Source organism: Diadema antillarum, unplaced genomic scaffold, assembly GCF_040938485.1.
Source record: "Diadema antillarum isolate AM-2024a unplaced genomic scaffold, OU_Dant_1.0 seq00000712_RagTag, whole genome shotgun sequence".
In the NCBI taxonomy this organism is placed as follows: domain Eukaryota; kingdom Metazoa; phylum Echinodermata; class Echinoidea; order Diadematoida; family Diadematidae; genus Diadema; species Diadema antillarum.
Genome location: NW_027271616.1, coordinates 212,729 through 237,589, shown reverse-complemented (window position 1 = coordinate 237,589; position 24,861 = coordinate 212,729). Strand labels below are relative to the sequence as shown.

General features: G+C 39.7%; 1 protein-coding gene across 1 annotated transcript; it reads right to left on the bottom strand.

The window, feature by feature from the left end:
- Positions 1-1,072: 1,072 nt before the first annotated feature.
- On the bottom strand, positions 1,073-21,374 carry LOC139737885 (ribonucleoside-diphosphate reductase large subunit-like). The gene is made up of 17 exons (XM_071648554.1): positions 21,290-21,374; positions 20,139-20,227; positions 17,489-17,666; positions 15,178-15,278; positions 14,341-14,400; positions 13,625-13,664; positions 13,077-13,153; positions 10,866-10,951; positions 9,559-9,700; positions 8,643-8,726; positions 6,631-6,872; positions 5,867-6,068; positions 5,088-5,237; positions 3,838-4,059; positions 2,931-3,239; positions 1,988-2,176; positions 1,073-1,264 (listed from the first exon to the last, which is right to left on the bottom strand). Exons 1-17 carry the CDS (start codon positions 21,315-21,317, stop codon positions 1,073-1,075), a joined length of 2,391 nt encoding a protein of 796 aa, XP_071504655.1. The 5' UTR covers positions 21,318-21,374.
- Positions 21,375-24,861: the final 3,487 nt, after the last annotated feature.

The window sequence follows — 24,861 nt, the reverse complement described above, 5'->3', positions numbered from 1 at the left end:
TGGTTTTGTTTTTATATGACAAGTATACATTAAACAGACTATACACATATACACAATTTTTTGGACTGTTTTTTGGGAGAAAGATAAACAATCTGTTGGACAGGAAATACATACAATTCAACATTCATATACAGGTAGGAAAAAATTGGGGAATAAAGGCACAGATGTATGGGCAGGGGTAATGGTCGAAAACTAGAGCAGACTCGTCTTTTCAAACGACATGGCTTCATGCGTCCACGTCTTACTGTGGTGTCAAACAAATATCATGAACAGTACTTTTTACTTGTAATGATGTAGCAGTGCAATAAAGAAAACAATGTATGTTAGTTTTCTGGAATTTACACCAGCCTCATGATGGACAAGGACAGTAAAAATCAAATCAATACACAGTACACCCTGTACAACATTTTAAGTGGATGACACCCACATGAGTACACCCAATTTCTACATTCTATCATACAAAATTTGGTTTTTTTATATTTCATTGACTTCTGCAATAGTGCTAATGTAGAAATGATGTATTTGGGCAACAGACACTGGAAAAAAAAATTAATTATTCAGAACAGTATTCATTCTTAGAGGACATTTCTGGTCCATAGATAAGGAAATTCAGTGTGATTGTTATTTGTCACGTTTTGGTTTCAAACTGAACGGAAAAAAAAGGCTTCTTTGATTTGACTATGCACAAACACACTTAAAAAAAAAGTAAATGGTCTTCACTTGATCAAAAGTACTAAAATGTAGTAGTAATGTAGCTTTTATAACAGTGTATCATGTAATAAATATGCTTACAAGCTACGTGCCTTGAATTCAAACAAAGGTAGCAAGAAAAAAAACATTTGTGAAAGTAATGGTTCAATACATCTCTTCTGAGAAATCACGTTCAGTTGGGTAAATAGATTTCAATGTACTTCAAATATCAACAATGAAAATAGTAGAAAACAAACAAGTTGATATCATGAATGTGGACATTGTGCTCATATTCTAGACCCGTTTGATGAGGTCAATGACCTCCTTTGTTTCCTAACAAAGTTTTTGTTTCTTTTTTTCTTGGGGGGGGGGGGGGACCTTTCTAAGAGCCGCATGATAAACAGGCGTCCTTGTTCTCCAAGGAACACAACATGGCGGCCTCATTCTCAGCCTTCTTGCTGGCCTCCGAGGCTGCCTTGCCCACCTTGTCCTTGAGGCTAAGCTTGTCCAGGGTGAATTTGATGGGGTCAGCTGCCGGTCGGGTGCGGAGGTAGTACATACCAGTCTTGATGCCCTGGAAAAAAAGACAAGCAGGAATGGTGGAACAAAGGTTAGCATGGCACAAAATTGGCTTCTTAAAAGGGAGATCTACCCTGAAATTTTCTTGTGTGAAAAAAGGGAGAGGAACAGGACAGTGAAAGTTTGAGTCAATTTTGATCAAAACCAAGAAAGTTATAATTTTTTGAAGTTGTAATTATTAGACATGAATTTGTTAAGTTGTGATCAATCAAGTACAAACTGGCAACACAGTGATGCAGTACATGAGCTTCCTTTCCATTTTTCCTGTGCATAAAATTCCATAAAATCTTATTTTCTTTATTAAAGATTAAATATATTTGTCAGCAATTCACAAGGTTACTGTAGAACCAGAAATGTTCACATGCATTCTAATATCACAAATTTGCGAGAGCAAAGATTTGCGCAATTAAAATGCATGCAAAATCTATTGTCTACACTATACACATGAATGCCAGTGCCAATTCGTGAATATTTTTAATACAGTGAAAAAGGTTGTAATGTCAGCTCTCATGACAGAAATCAACCTCCAATCGACAGCAGTAAACTTCAAAGTCAAAGTATTTGCGACGAGCGAAAGTGCTTCGACTTCATGTATAACTCTTGCGCAAACAGTTTTGGACCGTACGCAAGTGGACATCAACACTGATATCAAAACTTTGCCATCCAAACAATTACTCTATTCACAACGATCTCTTTCGCATTGCCTTACTTCACTCACCATCTTCCAGGCATAGAAGTGCATGCTGGTCAGCTTGCCATAGTTTGGCTCCGCAATGTGGATGTTGAGGGACTGGCTCTGGTCGATGAACGCGCCGCGGTCAACGGCCATCTGGATGACGGTCTTCTGCGAGATCTCCCAGACTGTCTTGTAGAGGGCCTTGATGTCGTCAGAGATTTGCGGGATTTGCTGTGGCAGATAAGGAGGCATTGTGTATCACGATTAGGATACATGCTTTACTTGTTTCAAAAAGAAAAAAAGAAGTTGTACTGTGCCTCCTGTCACATGTCTTGGAACTCAATAGGCAAAAGACCATAAGAGCATTCTGATGAAGGAAGCTATTCTTGTTAATCAAGCAAGATGAAGTATGCAAGAAAGTAAAGAAGATTCAATCTTCAATATTTTTTACCAAATAACTTGCACTTTTGTTTCTATTTCCTTTTCATAACAGTATAAATTTCATAGTGTAATATTTTGTTTTACTTGTGGAAACACAACACTAATTGGGGGAATGGTTAGCAGTGCAGATTTCTGTACATCTCTGGTTCATTAATTTCACTGGTCTTACAAATATCCACATAGATTCTTCAACTTAAGATATTAAGAAAGTTCTATACATCCATTTAAACTTTGTCAACTCCAACAAATTTACTGTACAGTCGTATTCGATTATTATACTAGCTGGATGAAAGAAACAGGTCTCAAATTTGGTAGAAATGTCATCATTCCGTATCTAAGTTGCAGACATCCAACTCTAGACAAATAGAATGTGAACTAAGTGCTGTCCTTCCCAAAACCAAACACCCTGCTGGATCTGTCCCAAAGTTTACTGCAAAATATCTTTCTTTCTTTTTTAAACTAATCTTATCTGGAAATTGTGCTGTCTTGGCATGGTGGACAAGATGCAGTGAGCATAAGAGTGTGAGCTGCCACCCCTTTTTACCTGGATGGAGCCGTTGTGGGCAATGAGCAAGTTCTTCATCTCGTCTGTCCAGAGACCCTGGTCAGTCAGGTCTCGTAGCAGATGGTGATTGACGATCTGGAACTCGCCCGAAAGCACGCGCCGGGTGTAGATGTTGCTGGTGTAGGGCTCGATGGACTCGTTGTTGCCGAGGATCTGGGCGGTGGAAGCTGTGGGCATGGGGGCCAGGAGAAGGCTGTTGCGCAGGCCGTGCTTTGCGATGTCTGCCTTGAGCGTGGCCCAGTCCTGGAGGTCGGTGGGGGTCACTCCCCACATGTCGTACTGCAAGATCTGCATGTTTGTTTTGGACAGAGACCAAAAAAGTTTTGAATGGGCATTTGAGACACCTGATTATATCCTGAGCCAGAAAACAAGCACTAAAGCACTAAGTGAATATACCACAATGACTGCAAAGCTCTGCAGACCGAAAAAGAATAACTGTACTTTTGAAGGCAAAAATCATAATTGGGTTAAAACTGGCAAAGTCATATACTGTAAAACATGATATTTTCGTGGCATGAAATTTTTTTGTGAATGGGAGCCAACAGCCTTATTAACGGGATCAAATTTTCGTGAGTTGCCCCCAACAGTCAATGCATATTGTGTAGACAAGATCTTTGGCATTTTGCATTTCATAAATATCTTTTCTTATAATGGATAAAGAGTAGGCACATTCTATCCTGTAGAGTGTATACTGTAAGATAGCATCTTGCCACTTCTGATCTCAAATACTGCCCTATTTTCCTTACAGTAAAATCTAAATCAGTTCAATTAAGCACATAATCATTTGAATGATGGAACTGCCATTGACATCAAAAGACTATAAGGGTTATCTCATGTTACAGTTTGTTATGGCAGTATATGGGTCACTGGTTGGCAAATCACTCACCCCCTTGCTGGCTGGACATCCTGGATAGGTCTCGTAGGGGCCATGCTTGGCTGCAAGCTCGCAGCTAGCCTTGACAGCGGCATAGTAGATGGTCTCGAAGATCTGGATGTTGAGCTTCTTAGCCTCAGGACTCTCAAAGGGGTACCTCATCAGGATGAAGGCGTCAGCAAGACCCTGGACTCCGATACCGATGGGCCGGTGTCGCATGTTGCTACGCCTTGCCTGCAATCATGAATAATATCAAAGAAAAACAGGTTGCTCAGCTTTGCTGCTACTAGTGGTAAATTGCAGAGTGGCTTTCTTTCTTTCATCTTCAAGCTGCCCCAATTTAGAGCTCCTTTGAGCAAGACAGCACTGGCTTTGCCAGTTGGCTTCACTGGAGCTGACATACAACTGTAGACATGAACATGGGCTGGCTCTTTGCCTCACCTGCCTGGGAAATAGTCAGCGATTTTTGATTGAGCTTTTTCCATATTGTAAAGAAAACCCAAGGACAGCAACAAGGTTGTCCCCTTTTGAACAACTATTCTTAGAAATATGGGGCAGTCACACTAAGTAAAGCGCATGAATTTTCCGTCCAAATTTGTGACACCAAATGTGGCAGATGAACAGGCATGCATGCACAGATGGTTCTTCACATGACTGTGAATGATTTTGAAATAAAATGTCAGGTTTTTGAACAGTGATGGAGAGCTAGTGGTTGTCCAGCTGAAGGGAGAAAGGATTGCTTCCAACATTCCCACACCCAAGCTCAAGGAGGTTCCAGGGAGCACTTGGGGATAACTTTGTGTGCCATTTGCCTCTCAGTGGCCAAAAACTTGTTCTCAAATCAGGAAGACTGTCATATTCCAGGCCTGCATATTCTCATGCCAAGATATGAAAAGGTCATTTAAACTTTTACTGAGCCTCCTGGAGAATCAGAAAGACCACACTGGAAAGAAATCAATATGTGCTTGAAGAAAGAAATATGAATCCATTGACGATGAAACCAAGTTATTTCAGGATTCTGCAAAGCATTGCCACAAGTTACATGGATACGGAATAAATTCATTTGTATCCTGAATCAAACCTGAAATGACACAAAGATACCCTTCAGCATACCCTTTAGCAGTTATCATACAAAACACAAACAGCCCAAATATGTAAGGTAATTACAGTGTGTGTGCATGTTGGTTAATATTTTATGTCACTTTTTATCTTTTGATTATAACACTTGTTTTAGGCAATGCCAAGGCAATTGGCCTACTCACCTCTGGGATTGGGTAGTAGTTGATGTCAATGATCTTGTTGAGATTGCGAGTGATGACCATAGTAACTTCTTCCAGCTTCTTGAAGTCGAACTTCTGGTCCGGGAGGACGAACCTCGGCAGAGCGATGGAGGCCAGATTGCAAACAGCAACCTGTACGGGAAAGAAATAAATGTCTGTAGCCGTTCAACACTGTCACTGCACTTATATCGTGGGGAATGATTTTTCAAATCCTCAAATCAATGCTGCATATGCATCAAAACAACCATCCAGATCTACAATGAAACCTACGTTGGCAGTCCAGGTATTACGTAGAAACCAAATGTCTGCATGCATGTGACATAATTTCGAAGAAAGCGAGAGTGGAAGTTCTTGTATCTTGCGTTTTATGTCCGAGAGCTATTCAACCCTCAAAATGCTTTCAAAATAGTATTCATCATGTTTTTGTGAAAACTGCGGAGTCCATGAGAACATGAAAATTCATGGCCAAATCCGACAAGTGCAGGTTTAATTCAAACTTTTGACTTTCTGCCTGTGAGAAAAGCATTGACCTTCTCTTTCAGTGCTCAACCATTGGCAAACATCATTTTATACCACAGAAATTTAAATGTCCATGACTACAAGTTGACTCTAGTAATTCTCTTCTCATTAATCACCATATCAGGACTTGCCTTTGTCTTCTTTATTCTTTGCATACCAATGTCTGCTCACAGCATGCCTTGCTGAAATGAACTGCGACAAATCTAAAAGCTTGATAAAATCTAGATATCAATATCCCTCACCTCGTCCGGGCTGGAGTACTCCACGATCTCCGTGCAGAGGTTGCTGCACTTGATGGTGCCAAGGTTCTGCTGGTTGCTCTTCCTGTTACAGTGGTCCTTGTACACCATGTACGGGGTTCCGGTCTCCGTTTGTGACTCAATGATGGCATACCACAAAGTCTGGGCCTTGATGGTCTTTCGGCCACGCCCTTCCTTCTCGTATCTGGTGGGAAAGAGTAACCAGCAAAACTCTCAACGACCATACTCTCACCGAAAAAAACGTAACTCTGACATCACAGAATTCTGTTTATAGCAGCTGGTAGGGAAGAGACAGAAGTGATTCAGAATTAAAGGAAGAAATGAGCTTGACATTTCACGGTTACGATTTACACCCATGGTGTGTATGAATTATTTACTATTTAGCAAAAGCCACGGACGATGATTCTACCGGCTCAACAGGGTTTTGATTTTCACAAGGGCCAAGTACCCTCTTCAGAAGCACAGATCCCCAGGAAAAACAAAAAAGTTCTTCACTGAAAATGGAACAGTAACAAGAAATGAAAAAGTTGACAATTACATCGTCGTGCGGACAACTGTCCATTGTGAGATACAGGTGAACATCACAAGACAGGGATGCCAATTAGATTAAGAGAGATGATCTGAAAATCATTTACAGGAAGCTGGTTTGTCAATGAAAGGGCGTCACATTTGATTCTGCCGGGGGCCTGAATTCAGGCTTTTTGCCTCAAAACTGGTATCCTTGTGCAGACTTTAGTAGAACTCACTTGGTGTAGAGAGCCTCAAACTCTTCTCCCCACACGTCGGGGAGTCCCGGACACTCGTGGGGGCACATGAGGGTCCATTCGCCATTCTCCTCCACCCTGCGCATGAAGAGGTCGGGGACCCACATGGCGTAGAACAGATCGCGGGCGCGCTGCTCCTCCTTGCCGTGGTTCTTCTTGCAGTCCAGGAAGTCGAAGATGTCAGCGTGCCACGGCTCGAGGTAGATTGCAAAGGCGCCAGGTCGCTGGAGGGGAGAGAAAGGGAAGAAGAAAAGAGTGCATAATGAGGAACAAATGCTTGACCTTGAATCACATGTTGGTTTCAAGTGGGTGGGGTGGGGGTGGGGGTGTGGGGTGTGGGGTGGGGGGAAGGGACATCCCGCCAGAAGCAGAAGTGTTGAAGTCTCTTCGCTAGTGGTCATGGTGTTGATACCAGACCTATCGCACTTATAACACAAACAATATCACTGTTCTGACAATGAGACTGTCAACTGCTGTGATTAAGTCGGCAAGCTTTACACTTGGTGTAAGTTTCATAGTTGAATATCTCATATAGGGTGAGTTTAAACTGCCATGGAATGAAACAATTTTGCATTGATAATCTCACCTAAACCAGGGAGGTGCTACGAAGAAGTTTGACCACGTTGCTTTTACAACAGAGCCATGGCTAACAGAATCATTCTCTGTTCCGTGTATGTCGCATCATTATAGAGCATGAAATAATGACAAGCACCCCTAGTTATGGTGGAAAAAGAAAGTTCATTTGTAACTATCTGAAATAAAAAAAAAAATAAACTAGAAATGTCGCTATGGCGACTGGTATGCCTCCGCCATAATGCATGATTCTCCTAATGGGTCTATAGTACCAGGTACATGTGGACAATGTGTGATTACATTTTCACAAAATTGGCAAAATATCAAAATGACATGTTTGTCACAAATGTATTGAATGTTTACCTTCCTTGACCTACACGTGTATGTTTAATTGGATGAATTGGAGGAGAGCATGTATTTGGGGATTTAAGAACTTTAACTTGACTTTGACCCTTTCATAAGTTTATGCACCGAGTAATTTTCAAGGTATGGAGAAAAAGTGCAATTTCTGTATTGAACAGTAAATTGTTATCATTTTCATCTGGCCTTTGATTTATAAGAGAATCACTGTCAGGCAGAACATACATAAATATGTACTAAGTTTCAAGATAACTTGAGCCACTTCCGAGATATGGAGAAAGAAGTAAGTTCAGCACTTTCACTTTGACCTTTTGACCTTTGACCTTCTTGGCAAAAAAAAAAATCCCAAATAATTTCTATTGGGTTATACATGCATACATCAAGTTAAACAAAATAATCCTGCTGGCATTGCATAAATATAAGGAAAATAGTAAAATTTTGAAGTATTGCCTTGACCTTTGACCCCTGACCTTTGACCCAATGAACCCTGAATTCCCTAGATAACCACTGCCAGTCAGTACATGCATATATACTATGTTTCATGAAGATACCTTGAACAATTTCCAAGATACAGAGAAAAAAGTAAAATTTTAACACTTTACTTGACCTTTTGACCTTTGACCTTTTGACCTCATGACCCCAAACTTTCACCAGAGAATCTTAATTGGGTAATACATGTATACACTAAGTTTCAAGAAAATATCTTTAGGCATTGCATAGATATGGGGGAAATAGTGAAATTTTAATCATTTGACCTTGACCTTTTGACCTTTGACCTTGAGCATGTGCACCCAAAAGTTGATAGGCACAACTTCACCCCCTAATACACATACATGCCAAGTTTCATTAGGATACCTCAAAAGGTTTTGGTAGTTACCCTGTCCACAAAATTCATTACGGACGGACGGAAGGACGGACGGACGGACGGACAACCCGAAAACATAATGCCTCCGGCACCACTTCGTGGCGGAGGCATAAAAAATCACCAAAAAAATTGCTCTTTTGGAGCAAAAGTTTCTGTGTAGCAAAGCTTTAACTATCACACTACAATGGCACCGTACCTTGTTTCCCCCTTGGTCGACGTATCTTGCCGTGTTGTTGAAGACACGAAGCATGGGCAGCAGGCCATTGGAGTTACCATTAGTCTGCGGGGAAAAACAGTTTGCCAGTCATAAAACAGGTGTGCCATAATGTGAGGCATTTTAACTCATTGATATTGCCAATCACGCTAAAAGCATCACATTTGTGAGATTTCAGTGACGCCAATCTTCTCTCCATGTATTATGCCACAAAATGAGAACAAAGGAAACAATAAAAGCACACTCCATTATATGATCTATTGCTTGTGGATCCCAATATTCTACTTCGTATCTAAAAACTTTGCATACAAGATTTTCCTGAAAGAGTTTTGGGAGACAGTTCCTGGCAACTGAATACCTTAGTGGACTAAAGTCTAGAGTTTTGAAACAAATCTTGGAAGTTACCCTCTCTACGAAATTACTACTTACACAATATTAAATATCCATTTCTTAAAACACTTAATGTGCAAACACCTGTGGGCGATCATGCACTGTCTGTATATGGTCAATTGAGAAATAGTCCGTATTATCAACATCTGTTCAATAAACTTGTTATCATGACATTATACATTTCATGATTGTATGGGGACTGCTTTCTGGAGACCCACCCATTTTCTTCTTTTTCTTTTTTTTTCTTTTCTTTTTGTATCTGCTGAATTCCTCTAGGTCTTTTACATTACCTGTCAAAATCATGAATATCTTTCTACAGGCTTTGCTCAGACTATGACTTTCATTCTCTTAACCCATTGAGGACGAGTCGCAGGTGTCTATGGGAAATGCGTGTTGTAGCAAAATCAAACCGTCCTCAACGGGTTAATCACTCTGCACAGGAGTATGAAAAAAATCAATTCGGTTAAATTCAATTCCAATTTTATTCCATTATACAGCCTGAGCTCACCCCGGCAATGTAGCTGCCCGATGCCCTGATGCAGTGAACGTTCAGGCCGATTCCTCCGGCCGTCTTGGAGATGAGAGCACAGTTTTTCAAGGTTTCGTAAATTCCGTCAATACTGTCATCCTTCATCGTCAGCAAGAAGCAACTGGACAGGACAAAATATTTATAAACAATGATCTTTAGAATCTCTCTCTCATAAAAAGAACAACATTGGAAGAAAACAGACATAGCACTTGATTCATATGTTGTCTTGATTGTCTATGTATCACACTGTGCTAAGCATGCTCGTGTGTTTCACTGTTTCATGCTTTACATCGACACTTGTCAATCACCATTTAATTGAAGGTCAAACTTGGTGATATACTGTAGATTGTGAAAAATGTCTTGCAGTTGCAACTTATGGTGCAAAATCTAAAAATTAGACTTTGATCAAGCCTCAGCACACTTTCCATGCACAGCCAAATACTCTTGAAATCTGAAGATACAATGATGGAATTAATGAAAAAAAGAAAAACTTCAACCATCTTGTTTGAATGATTTTTACTCCTTTTACCCATTCTGAGCAAAGGACTTTGGACAGAGTGTACAATGTTATGAGGTTTTCTGTGCCGATCAGTACTCAAGCACACAATGGGATCGAGGCAAGAATGGGAGTGGTATTTGACTGGTACAAACATCTTGGTCAAACAATGGTAAGCAATGTCAGCATTCACTCAAATCTCAACATCACTTATGATGGACACTGCAAAATACTTTTCGTCTCTTTTACTGCCCCCGACATTCACACATTGCAAGTAGGGAGATTTCAAGGATAAATCAGGGGGAGATGCTTGCGTGTCACATGACTCTCAATGAGGGGCAAAAACAATTACAAAATCAAGAAGACTTTGCCAGAGCACGAGACATTTTAGTTTTCAGTGAGTCTCCTGCAAAATCAGAGACCCGACAGCTCGCCAGTCTTTTCAATGTCAAATCTGCAGAGCTTCCATGAATGCAAAAAACAAGGCAAACAAGTAAAACAAACAAACAAACAAACAAACAAACAAATGAACAAACCGTAAATATACATACCTGTATATGGATACAAATACTGAAAATATAAGTAGAAATTTTCACCCGAGTAATTTTTCGAGCTCAGGTAAAATAAATTTTGCATGTTTTCAATTCCATAGGATCAAATAGATGAATTATTGCATATTACAATCAAAGATATTCACACTTTTATTTTTGTGCTAGCTTCACGTCACGCGAAATGCGCGAAAATTACCACTTCTGCAGTAACCAAAACGGCGACAGTGGTATGAGCTCACCTGGACAACTGAGGCCTGTTTGTTCCAGCGTTGAAGAGTGTCGGTGAGGCATGGGTGAACCACCTGTCTGACAAAAGGTTGTATGTCTGTACAGAGCAAGAAGGAGGTAAAATGAAACATGTTACCATTCAATAACTACATACTTGGAAATTTGGAACAGCTGACACTCGGGCATTGTTGATTGTTGAATATTCAGTTAACATGACATTATATATGGATAATGGCTGACAGACGTGGAAACACCAGATTTTTCACGAGATTTAAAGGACAAGTTCACCTTCATAAACATAAGGATTGAGAAAATGCAACAATATTAGTAGAACATATCAGTGAAAGTTTGAGGAAAATTGGACAATCGATGCAAAAGTTATGAATTTTTTAAATTTTTGTGTTGGAACCGCTGGATGAGGAGACTACTACAGCTTGTGAGTCATATGCGTACAACAGTATAAAGAAAATATAAAAGAAAATTCAACATATTTTCACTTTTTTCGCATAATAAAAGAGCAATTGACTTGCCTCTTTCTAAAGGCAGGGGGAATAATATTTCCCATAACATTTATCGGTAACGAGTCAGGGGAATGTGTACTTTTTTCAAAAGATGAAATTTTGTGAAATTCTCTTTATATTTTCCTTATATTGTTGTACGCATGTGACATCTAAGTTATTCATACACTGCAGTAGTCTTCTCATCCAGCGGGTACTGCACAAAAACTTCAAAAATTCATAACTTTTGAACGGATTGTCTGATTTTCCTCAAACTTTCAATGATGTGTTCTACTAATATTGCTACATTCTCTCAATCCTTATGTTTATGAAGGTGAACTTGTCCTTTAATTGCTATTTAACAGGAAGTTTATTAATTCTGAGACTAAATCGAGACTGTTAACTTCATCAAAACAGCACTTCAAACTCTGTGGTTTAAACACTCTGTGGCCCCTAACGAGAAATGTAATTATGAGGTATTGTATCATAATTCATATGTGTATATATTATTTGGTAATTATAAGGTAGGCCTATTATTTGGGAGACACATAAACCTAGGGTAATGCATGCCCATAACTAGATATTTCTGAGGCACCTAGTTTCACATCACCACAGAGCCAACAGCATACACTCCATCGTCTACTCCATATACATGCAGTGTGAAAGCAATTATTTTCTGTTATTCTATTCACGTTTCAGTATGTGTCATAAATAAAAAATTAATACAGTGCTCTCCGCATAATCGGGTAGCCTCGGGCAGAGCGTTTCTTACCCGATTAAGCGGAGTACCCGATTAACAGAAGAACACGTCTCATTCACAGCTGACACATACAATGTGCGTATGTACATTATACATGCATTGTACACTGCACCAAATACCTACACTGTATGCTTGAACACGCATGCTTGCATGGCACATTATACATACCTTACACTTGCTGAGTAATGAGCAATAATTCACTCTTTTTACGGACAAATATGTCTTCGGAAAACTCATGTTTAATCACTCCCCAAATGATTGGTCTTCTTTGCAAATTAAAGAGAATACGATTACCCGTGGAAAATTTGACATTCATGATTTCTTAAAGTGTTTTATCTGCGATAAAATGTGGGTAGAAATTATATTAGAAGAAAATTATTTACCCATTTATGCGGAGAGGCAACCCGATTATCAGGTAAATTTAATGTGCATTGGAACTGATTTTGACAATACTACCCAATTAAACAGAGTACCCGTTTAAGCGATACCTGATTACGCGGAGAGTACTGTATTTTTGTAGTTTGTTGCTGTCTCCCTCTGTACTGTTTGAGCTATGCTTATCGAGTTATAAGACTTTCTTTACAGAGGGCTGTTTGCAAATGGATAACAACCCAGTTCAGTTCAATTGAGAACTACAATTTGTACAAGGTGTAGCACTACATGTACACTGCACAATATATGCATGGTGAATACCCTTCTGCTTTAAAACAGATGATTTATCAACCTCTGAAAAATGCCAAAAATTTGAAGGATTATCGGCTTATTATGAAATAGCATGGATAGCACAATACATAAACTCTTCAAAGAACGTGACTGGTTTATGCTTGTAGTGGCTCCTGGATATTCAGTTTTTTTGTTTTTTTTCTTAAACAAGGTAGACAAGACGACAAAACTATAGTGTACTGTACGGCCCACTGAACCACTGCTGAAGTGAAATGTCAGCAGGGCATGACCTTTGACCTTACCTCCAACGCTGCCTCGATGTCGCGACCATGTATACCGACAGCTACCCTCATCAACATGTGCTGGGGGCGCTCAGCAACTGGGGAGAGCAACAAATGACATAATAATCAGAATCCTGAACTCGTGCGCTTAGAAACGTCAGTATGAAGCGCCATATAAATGCAATTATTATTATTTATTATTACTATTATTATTTACTACGAGTGTAGAACAATAAAGCTCTGGCTTAACACTGTACAATGTTTGTCGCAGCTCTGTCACTTTTCGTCTTGTTTTGTCTCCTCTCTCTCTCTCTCTCTCTCTCTCTCTCTCATGTCTTTATTCCCAATTTCTATTAGTTCCTTCCTTCAATGTGCATAGAGACATTAATCTATTTTTTGTGATATGCACTATACAAATACAGTTTATTATTATTATCATTACTGTTTTTATATCCAAATCATTTCCAACTTTCTCTGTCTGTTACAAGGCCCAATACCGTCTTTAAAAATAGTCCTGATAGATCACCAAGACAAGAGACTTTGTAAACAAATGTTTTGTTTGGACTTACCTTTGCCGTTGATTTTCAGTAGGTAGGATCTTTCCAGTGTCTGTGTGAAAGAAAAAAAAAATAAATGTAATCACTGCCATGGGTGGGGGGAAAACTGCTGAAAATGATTTCTGGTTGCAAGTTTAGTTTTCTAAAGATTGGACAAAATGCCACATCAAAGGCCGACATACCAAGTGACTGATTTTCATGATAACTGTTTCATTTTAACTTCATAAATGTGAAACATGTCTGATTTTCCCTACCATAGGGCCAGCCGAGCGGACTGGCATACATCACAGTTATTGCTGCATGCTGCAAGATTCACATATTTAGTCAACATCAATGATTTTCTCTTCCCTGCTACAGGTAATGAAATTACTTTAATCAATTCAATAACATTTCAATGTTATCAAATTTTCAATACAATACACGATAACTTTGCCTTTTATCCACATATCATGCAAAGTTTTACCCTTCCTAGTAAATAACGTCAACACTTTGCTTACATCCCGTCTGAATGAAACTTCTGAAAACATATAATGATTCTTGTAACCCAAATGAAGGAATTTGCAAAGAAAAAAAACAAACAAACAAAAATGTTGGCATTAAATTCTATATATTTTTTTCTGGAACACAGCTCTAAATAGTTGATGCTGCTTTGGACTCTATCAAGCTGCGATATCAGTCTATCAGTGGGCATGTATTATCAAAGGAGTTAGTTGAGTAAGGTTACCCACCTTGAAGCCAAAGTAGTTGTATTCAAAGTCCCGGTCATATAGCACAGCGGAGTTCAGCCTCTGTTACAGACACATAGAAATATCTGGTAAATCACCTTTTACTTCAAAGAAAATAAAAATATATATAACATGTAAATTGACAAACTGAATATGATGCTCTGTGAAAGCCTTGACTCATGTCAAGAATATTGCTGAAACAACGTCAAAGCTGTCAAATTTACCAAGCCAACTGATAAATTTGCAACAGATTACTGTTTTTCATATTACTATTAATAAGCAAAAATTACACAGCTAAATAAATTATACTCACTTCAAACTTTATGCATTCAGTTACAGTTTCACTGATTTCTAGGCATAAATTTGAATAATTTGCCATATGATGGAGGTGTCGTGGCTGAGTGGATAAGAGCGCTCGTCTGAACGACATGAGCGTAGTATGGTTCATGGGTTCTAGCCCATGCCAAGCCCGACACGTTTGCCCTTTAGCAAGGCACTTTGTTCACATTGCTGTTTTCCACCCAGGAGTATGAATGGGTACCAAGTAGGGTACCAACACGTTTATGTTGGTTGATCAGCATGTGCACGCCTGTAAATGGCTGCGACTGGCTGGAATGCTCCCCAGGGAGTGGAGAGTGAGCACTGTCAGTGCTGGTTGGAAATAATGTATCCAGTGACCGGGGTAATTATAGTCTGTAAAGTGCATTGAGATACTTTACAAGTGTGAAATGCGCTATATAAAAACCAGCTATTATTATTATTATTATTATGATGATGATGATGTACAAATTGATGAGAAGGAAAAGTAGAGAGATAACAAAAATGAACTAGATAGCTCACATCTGCATTTTCCATAATGATGTCGAAGGTTTCCCTGCTGATGAGAGGGGAGTGGAGTCCGTTCCGGGGGTTCACATATTCGTACAAGTCTTTCATGACAGCTGCAATGGAGAAAGACAGGATAGAGATTGATAAGTCTCTTGATAAAGAATAGCAGGTACTTAAGTGTCTTATGATAAACAAGAGACCCGCGGGTCACGCGCTCATCTGAGTATCGCAAGTTCACCTTCCATGCATTCTTGCAGACTCTTACCTGAGAACATTGGAAACTTATGGTGGGGGTAGCTTTGAGAATGGGGGTATGGTGTCCATTTACATATTCCATCACACTGGTAAAAATACCTGCCAAGTACACTGTACTTTATAGAATGTTGGATTATGCAGCTTGGGAAAAAAGACTTAAAGCCCTATCACTTTTGATTAGAACTAGAGAAAAATAATATTTAATATTCACTAATTTAGGAGGTTTGGACCGACTGGGGCCCCCAAGGAAAGCATGGTGCCCATTCAAACACTTTGAGATCTTATCCCTAGATGGGAATGCTACTTGACAAGTTTGGTGAAAATCCATTATGTTGTTTTCAGCAAAAAGATGAAAATTTAGGCCCGCATTTGGACCCCCCCCCCCATCCCATCCCGCTTCCTTGGGTCCCAAGGGGATGGGGGGGGGGGGGGGAGGTAGAGAGGGCACCGCTGATTCTCCCATGAACAAACTCGAAACAACAGTCATCAATATACTGACTCATTGTATTAACTTAGCTCAATCACTTCCAGTTCTAGAGAAAATCTGTAAAGATTCCTTACAGGAGGGGACCCCTGGGGCCCCTCAGGTGGGGCATGGTGCCCAATTGATGGAATTGAGATTCTATCCCCCTAGGGATGCTACCTGCCAAGTTTGGTGAAAATTAGTGATAGGGTTTTCAAGAAAAAGATGAAAATTTACAATTTCGGTCCAAATTTAGGCCCCCTGGGGCCCCCAGGTGGGGCATGGTGCCCATTTGATGGGAATGAGATTCTTCCCCCCTAGGGATGCTACCTGCCAACTTTGGTGGAAATTCATAATGGCATTTGCAAGAAAAAGATGAAAATGTACAATTTGGGCCTCATTAGGACCCCTCCCCACCCCCCTCCCCTGGGTCCCAAGGGGGGCACCCCTGATTCCGCCATGAAGAAACTTGAAACTACAGTCATCAATGTACTAATTCATAGTATTAACTTAGCTCTATCACTTTTGGTTCTAGAGAAGAAGATTTTTTAAGATTCCTTAATTCTGAGGGGTTTGGGCCCCTCTGGGGGCCCCCCAGGTAGGGAATGGTGCCCACTTGAACAAATTGAGATCCTATCCCCCTAGGGATGCTACCTGCCAAGTTTGGTGAAAATCGATCAAGGGGTTCTCAAGAAGAAGATGAAAATTTAAAAGTTTACGCACGACGGACGCCGGACGACGCACGCCGGACGCCGGACGAAGAGCGATCGCAATAGCTCACTTGAGCCTTCGGCTCAGGTGAGCTAAAAAAGTCAAAACAGTCTCACTCAAGACCAACAAACATTCTACAACGTTAAAATAGATGCTTCATGTAGATAGTACCCTTGGTAGTTTTGTGATGAGGAATTATATTTTTTCTTCATTCTGTTTCTCTTCAATTTTCCTTAATTCTTAAATCTCTTAAATCTCCAAATTTACTTGGAAATTACAGCATTTGTGCTTATGAAATGCATACACTGGACAGCAAAAAAAAAGACAAACAAAAACAAAAAACAAGACCCCCCCCCCCAAAAAAAAAGAAACCCTCACAAATGGAGCCCCCAACGTAAACAGAAAGCAATCAGGCAGATTAATAGTTCTGAGGCAATGTCTTCCCCCCAATTGGATGACAGGGCATGCCTTTTAGTAGCATTTTTCCTGGCAAATTAAGCTTCTCTTTCTTTGCTTTACATAGATTACTTAAAAAGCTGAAGGTTGTTTTTTTTTTTTTAAATGCTCAAAACTGCGTTTGTATGTGTCAGCAATACTATGTCAAATTATAACGCTGTAACTTGTTGTCATGCTCATGTCACACACCTATGGGTCATAATACGCTTTGCATTCGGGGGGCAACCTCAAATTTCATAGATCTACGTTCCATATGAAATTGGGAAAATGTTTGACAAAAGTCCCATGTTTTGGATAAGTCAGAGTAAACTCAGGTTGGGGTCAACAGGCACTGTAATGTCATGGAAACCAGAACTATCTTCAGCAAAGTTAAAACTTATATTACTGAGAGGCAGGGAAACTACAAGTCAGATGCTCTCTTCTCCCCTCCCATCTTACCGCTGAAGAGTTTCTTGGTCTCCTTGTGGAGGTTGGAAACTGCGATGCGAGCAGCAAGGACAGCATAGTCGGGGTGCTTTGTCGTCATGGTAGCGGCAGTCTCCGCAGCCAGGGTGTCGAGTTCGACAGTGGTCACGCCGGGGTAGACCCCGCTGATCACCTTCATGGTGATGACAGCCTGGAAGCGTAGAGGTGGTCAAAAGCATGATATCAACAAGTTTGGAACAACAAAAGCTTGATGTATTGTCATCAGTGTGCAATCTCTATGTAGGATGGACTTGAAATGGCTGCACACATGAACCAAATCAGTATGTGTGGGACTAAGTCCCATCTGTAATTTTAAAGTGGTAACAAGATGAAGGGTGGCAGTAAGGTTGAGTACTGCATTTTGTACTTGAAATGAACACCAAATACTCAAACATGTGCTGAAGACAAGGAGTTGGCACTTAATCAATTGTCACCAAAGGAAGAAAAAATGTGATATCAGCTACTACGTATACCAGATCTCTTTATACCGGGTTTTCCATGTACTTCACAATTGGTTCGTTACAACAAATCCCATGCTAATAGCCACGGCATGCATTAATTTAACACACACCATGCCACTACAATGACACTGCGCTGAAAGAAAACTCGCAAATAATATTTGACAGAACCGAGGAGGACATTAAATATCTGCAGCAGCAGAATGAAACTAAAAGTCCTGAAATTTCCTGAAATCTGAGCTTATTAATGTACAAAGGCAATTCTGTAAAAGATTTGGAAGCCTTGTGGTGGTGCAGCCCTTGAAAAAGATCAAATCAGCAAATTGCGTGTTACTATAAAATCAAAACGACGGCAGTACATGTAAGATCTCCACTTCAAAACTTCTTGTGATATCTTCTGACAAACAGGCTGACACACTGTAAACAGCAACACACTTTCTTTTCTTTTTGTTTTTAAGCAATATTTAAATCAAAATGCTAACCTTTAAGGTTGTATCCTTCACCTCACATCATTGCCATGCTATAACTACTACTGGGTAAGCAATGAAGGCTGTTCAAAGGGGTCGAAGTCGCTCTATTATCAACCAAATACAAATGTACATGGCACATTTTTCTGATCTATTTTGTGTTTACATACAAGTAAACCAATTAAATGGGGAATGTTGAGTTATGATGACACCTTCACTTTATCCACATTGTATTTATGCTTGCAGCCTCTATCATTTTAATCACTCACAATTACACCATACACAGTGAGTTAACATTACCCTACCAGCAAATATCTAGCTCAAAGGACTGAAAATTATGAACAGTGCAATATCATATTGCGTATTAATTACTGTCACCTAAAACTTGAGCTGTACATGTCTATGCTCACAAGAACCACAATGCTTGATCAATATCTTCATGTATTACATGCCAATAGACCTATCTATATCATGATGGGAGGTAGATAGAACTTCACAACATCTACAAAATAATAATAACAAATTGAAAAGCTTGTGGCATCTCTATGAATGAGGGCATTTTGCCATGTTTCAGAAAACTGCAAAGATTTGTAATCAAAATGGCCTGTGCAAAATAATTTTACACCTTGGCACTGTGTGCCCATGAAGTCGGCTCAGTTCCTAAATATTAGTAATAGTAGGTCGATCACAGCAGCTAGCAGAGGGAAATATTCTAGCATAAGCATATGAGCATAATACCCATTTTAGGTAATCACTGATGCAGAACAAGTGCATTGACAGAAGAATAATAGAGTGTGAATACAAGTGGAGTGGGGTGGAGTGGAAAAAGTCTGCATCGTGTTGACATTGCTATTCATCAGCATGTATTGCACTCTACATGTATACTGGTATGTGAGCTGCATAAAACAAGTGTGGTCTTTTTCATTTTTGAGAATGCACATGAATGTTTGACATGCGTAGGTGTAAGTCTACAGTTTGGTGAGAAAACTTGATTTCCTGTACACAGAATGAATGAGCTTCTAAACTAGACATAGACTGTTAATACAAATGTGCGTGTTTATGTGTGTTTGCATTTGCTTGTATTTCTAGCGAACTAGGATCAGGAGCGCGCCACTGGAATATCAATTGAAGCATTTTGTCACTTTATAAATTCTTCATAAATGGGCTTTTGTAAATTGAAACAAATAACCAAGAGAAGGATTTAACAGAACCTATTGAAGAGATCTCATGCTTACTTAATTTTCATTATTGCCTTCATTATTTCATCAGCATAAGTGTTCAACTGCAAGAATATAAAGGGGCAGACCCATATTGCATATCAAATAAAATAAAACAATTCACACCCAGTATTTTGCTGTACCTACCTGTCAATGGTTCATTCAGTAAGATGTCGAGAATTCTTTTTTGTTTGAATTCAACAAGATTCATCACAGCACACTAAGTTACACCGACATTATCTTTTCGGGGGGGGGGGGGGGGGGGGGTGGAGTGTGCCATGAAAAATATTGCATATTTCTACCTATTATCATGAGTGAGTAGTCTGAATATTTCAAGTGTGTGAAAAGAGAGTTATAATCTTGATGTCTGAACTTTACAACAGATGTACATTTTATTTAGACTGCTCTATTCACAATGATTCAAAACAGACGTCAAAGTGTTAACTGTCAGTACGGACTAGAATCTATAGACTATACTCACTGGGTCGATGAAATCTGGGTTCAGTTTGTAGCATAGTTTCTGGATTCGTGATGTAATTTTGTCAAACATCACATTCTCAGTCCGTCCATCTGAATAAAATAGCAAAATCAAAAAGCATTCATGATTCAGTACACTTCTTCTCTCAATGCATAGAAGATCTAGGGCCTACTAGAAACAAGTGATGCATATTTGTAGGCCTGCTACTTATCTAATTAATGAAACATGTCGTGTTGAACGGGGAGGGGGGGGGGCATTTGATGAAGCGTTTTGTCCTACTGTATACGCCGTTATTTTCGCGAGGGTTTAATTTTCACGAATTTCAGTTGGATCGCGAATTTAACAACGAAATTGTCTCCATGCCCTTTGTTGATAGAGCATTAACGTAAGCGTCGGCGTCAATTCGCGAAAACAACACCTCGCGAAAATGTCTATGACCTTGTCATTCGCGAAAATATCTGTACGCGAAAATAACGGCGTATAACGTTACAGTATATCCTTTTATAAGCTACTGAAGTCTGGACCTTGCATCTGATTGGCTGAGTAACGTTAGTGACAGCAAATTTGTTACACAAAATGCTTCATGATATGCAACCCGCCAGGCCGGCTTACAACTCACCGGTACCACAATCAACACTGGGGTTCTAACACAGTAGTTTGAGGTTTAAATTTAGGAGACCTCTAACGTTACATACCGGTATAGCATTTGTATGCTATAGTAACAATCCCGACCCCTACTAACCCACATCTTAATTTTTGCCTTCATACATAGTAGACACTATGTTATACACACTACACTACTGCCTACTGGGAACAGTTTATTGACTGAAAATAGACTCTACTGACGAAACACTGTAGGCCTACTACTTATTTACACTCGTATTACATTTTGCCTACTACTATGGGCGACGTGAAATTCAAGGCAATAGTAATTGTACACAACTAAGCAATTGTGGCATAGTAAATTTACACCAGTAACGTTAGATGATCTCGGTTATTTGGAATTTGGGCGAGGAGAAATCTTCCCACTGCTGTACCATTCACGTCATATGAACAACATGATGAACGCCTTTTGCATTCGCAATTTGGTGATGCATTTGTCGGGCGGCTAAAAACATTCTCGAACAATGCAAAATCATATATAATCAGGTTACCTCGTTTTTTGACGTAAGTTCTCTGCATTTTGACTGGGCAACTAGTTACTGTGTAGCTGTGGACTTGAAGAAATCTTGACGAAATTGCCTGACAAACCGCTCGCCGACCAACCGGGTCCTCGTACTGTCTCGGCTGTGTAGTTTATTGCGGTTTGGTCTAAGCGCGAAAACAACGATTTTCCCGCGGGTCGCAAAGCACTCACTGTGGCCGTGTCTTGCAGAATGCTCGTTCGCGCTGGCAGCTGATTAACGATGACGTATCGCTAGGATGGACCAATCCGAGACTGCAGATTTACGGCGCGCTGTCTGAAACCACTGAAGCTTTGTCATGGTTCGGAAGATCCCCTGGCGGAAGCTGGAAGAACCATTTAATATCGTCAATACCAGTGTAGTGTACGTGTGCGCGCGTGTGCGGTATGATGAGCTAGGTGTGGCTTTTGGCAAGAGGGAGGTCCGGTGAGATCCCTGGTACAATGAAAATACCAAGGAGCTTCATGGTAATTATAACTACCTTTCCCAGGGACCCAGGACCAGCGGGGGCATGGGGGTAAGATGACAAAAATGACCTTTGCGAAAACGTGGGTACAAAGTTTTGAAGTATGAATTTCATTAACTCAACGACGCTCATGGGGCATTGGAGTCCAATACAATTTACTTTACCGATAACATAAATTATACAAAATAGAACAATTGCAAAAAAAAAAACAAAAAAAAACAACACCCAACTATAAGGCCTAAACATATTGATGTATAACAATATGTATAAAGGACATGACCTTAATATTTGCATGAAAATAGATTGTGAATAGTCATAGAGATGTGAGTCTACATTAACATAACTGTATGTGAATAATACAAGCACTGCCTGATGTAGTAAGTCAAACCACCTAAATAAATTTACAAATTGATTGAAAGAAAAAAGTATAAAGTACGATAACTAATGGAAAATGACAATATTTCTTAAGGGCTTTTTACACTTGTGTTTCTTAACCCCGGACTTTCTCTGACGCAGGACTATCGTTAGTCCAGTACCAATTTTTTCAGCTTTTTACACTCGCCAATTAGTCCCGTACTATTAGTCCATGGGCCAAGAGCCGAAAAATGGGTTGTTGGTACCACCCGAGGTGGCAAAACCTTTTTGGTGTCATTTTGTTTGTCGGACATAGATACGCTTATCAAGCTATGATAGCATTTCCAAATGAGTAGCTTAGTCATAATAAATGAATTTTTAACCAATTTAGTCTCGTTTTTATATCCCTATACTTCTGAATCGAAACTAACCGCTATACAAATACGAGCACTGCCTTCTGTATGTCCACAGGTGTTCTGTTGTAAACGCGGTGCGCTTAGTCTTTATTCAAGGCAGCGAAGGGAATATCCAAAGGGTTATGATGTCCACAACTGTCACGCGGTGCGCTTAGTCTTTTTCTAGAACAATGTACCGTTATCATATCTAAAGTTCCTAATAAAAGGGATTGTCTATACTGTATTTATACCACCCTCTCAACTAATACATCAGTTTTAAACAAAAATCACTCTGTTCATTTACAACATTATTAATTATAATGTATTGTAGTGTACCGGTACATTGTTTTTGCATAATCTTTCATTGTTGGATGGAAATAAAGCAACATTGGCGTGGTATTAGCGTTTTCAACGTAGCATTTTCACCGGAAAATGATAAATAATTGAAAAAGACGCTAAAATTCACGAGAAATTGCTTTTTTGTTGTTGTTGTTTTTTGATAAAGGGATATACACTGTATCATAAGCTTTGGATATTCCCTTCGCCGTCTTGAATATTAGACTAAGTGCTGTGGACATCATAACCCTTGGATATTCCCTTCGTTACCTTGAATAAAGACTAAGCGCACCGCGTTTACAACAGAACACCTGTGAACATACAGAAGACAGTGCTCTTCTTTGTATAGCGGTTGGTCTCCATTCAGAAGTACAGGGATATAACAACGAAACCAAATTGGTTTAAAATTCATTTACTATGACTAAGCTACCGTACTCATTTGGAAATGCTATCATAGCTTGATAAGCATATCTATGCCCGACAAACAAAATGACTCCAAAAAGGTATTGCCACCTCAGATGGTACCAATATCTGGCCTGGCCCATGGACTATATCTCTTGTCCGGGGCTAAGGAGAAAACTGACCTTTTTACACTCGTATTTCTTAGCCCCGGACTTTCCAAACCACATGAATATTCATAATTACGCTGTGTACTGTACACGTACACGCACGCACCGGCAGCACTTGATTACCTCGTTTCTGATTGGTCAGTGAGGGTCGGACTTCGTCTCCGTCGCTTAGCCCAGGATTATTTTTTTCGTTCTGTTTACACTCACTTGCTTTGCACCGCAATTGCGGTGCTAATCCCTGCTATTTTGCAGGGCCAGATAGTACCGTACTATCGGTGGGGCTAGCCCACTTTGGCAAAAACGAGTGTAAACAGAAAGTGGGCTAAGGATAGTCCCGTACCAACGGTGGGGCTAAGGCCCCCCCCCCCCCCCCCCTTAGCCCCACCGTTGGTCCGGGGCTAAGCAAAAATTTACAAGTGTAAAAAGCCCTTAAGTATAAATGTTTCAAAATTGGATTACGTTTTCAAAACCCCAAATATCACACTCATAACAGTGTTCCGCACTAACTTTTATTATTAAATTGTGGCCCAAAGGCAAACATCCGACCTTTTTGGTGCCCCATCGGGCCACCACATTCTTCATTTCTGAAATTTTGGTGGCCCGACATGCGTTTTTGGTGGCCCCGGGCCACCGGGCCACCGTTAGTGTCGAGCCCTGCATATAACAATATTTGCAATAGTATAGTTGATCAAATAACTCGAGATGAATGTCAATTGGTAGACAAAAAGATAAAATTTTGTTTTTCGTGAAATATGTATAGCTCTCTGTGCTTGAGTTACTTGTTCATTCGAAGCTTTTTCAAGCTTTTATTTAAGACTTCGCAATGTTTCTCACTTTTCCTCTTGAAAGAAAGAAAAAAAACTTTCTCTTCATGGTATATCGACAGCATAAATGCCACATTTTGGCATGCACGTACACAGATTACACTGTATCACTCAATCGAAATAGACTGACCAGGGATTTTAACCTACTTTGCACAATATGCAGAATATTATGAAAATTTTATAAGAATGAAGTGCTTTTATAAAAAGCATTATCAAATGAAACTTTATCTCGGGGATATGTGATTAGAATAATATCATTGAGTGATTATGCATTCAGAGGCAGTATAGACCAACGTCATTGTAGTTTTATACGATATTCAAACCTTTATACAAGTAATCAATATTGGACTCTTTAATAAATCGAAGGAAATGAAACAATAAAAAAATGTCAGTTGAACTAAAATCTTTCATAATAAATTATCAAGCAGGCGGGTGATTGGGAAACTGCGTGCTATACCTTTTGCGGGCAATGATGCTGTTAATAAAATGACACTTTTTGATCAATCAAAATGTTGATTTCAATGAGTAACTGTGCAGATTTTCATAAACAATGAACACAGTACTTTATTCTACGCGTCATAAAGTATTGTGTTATGAA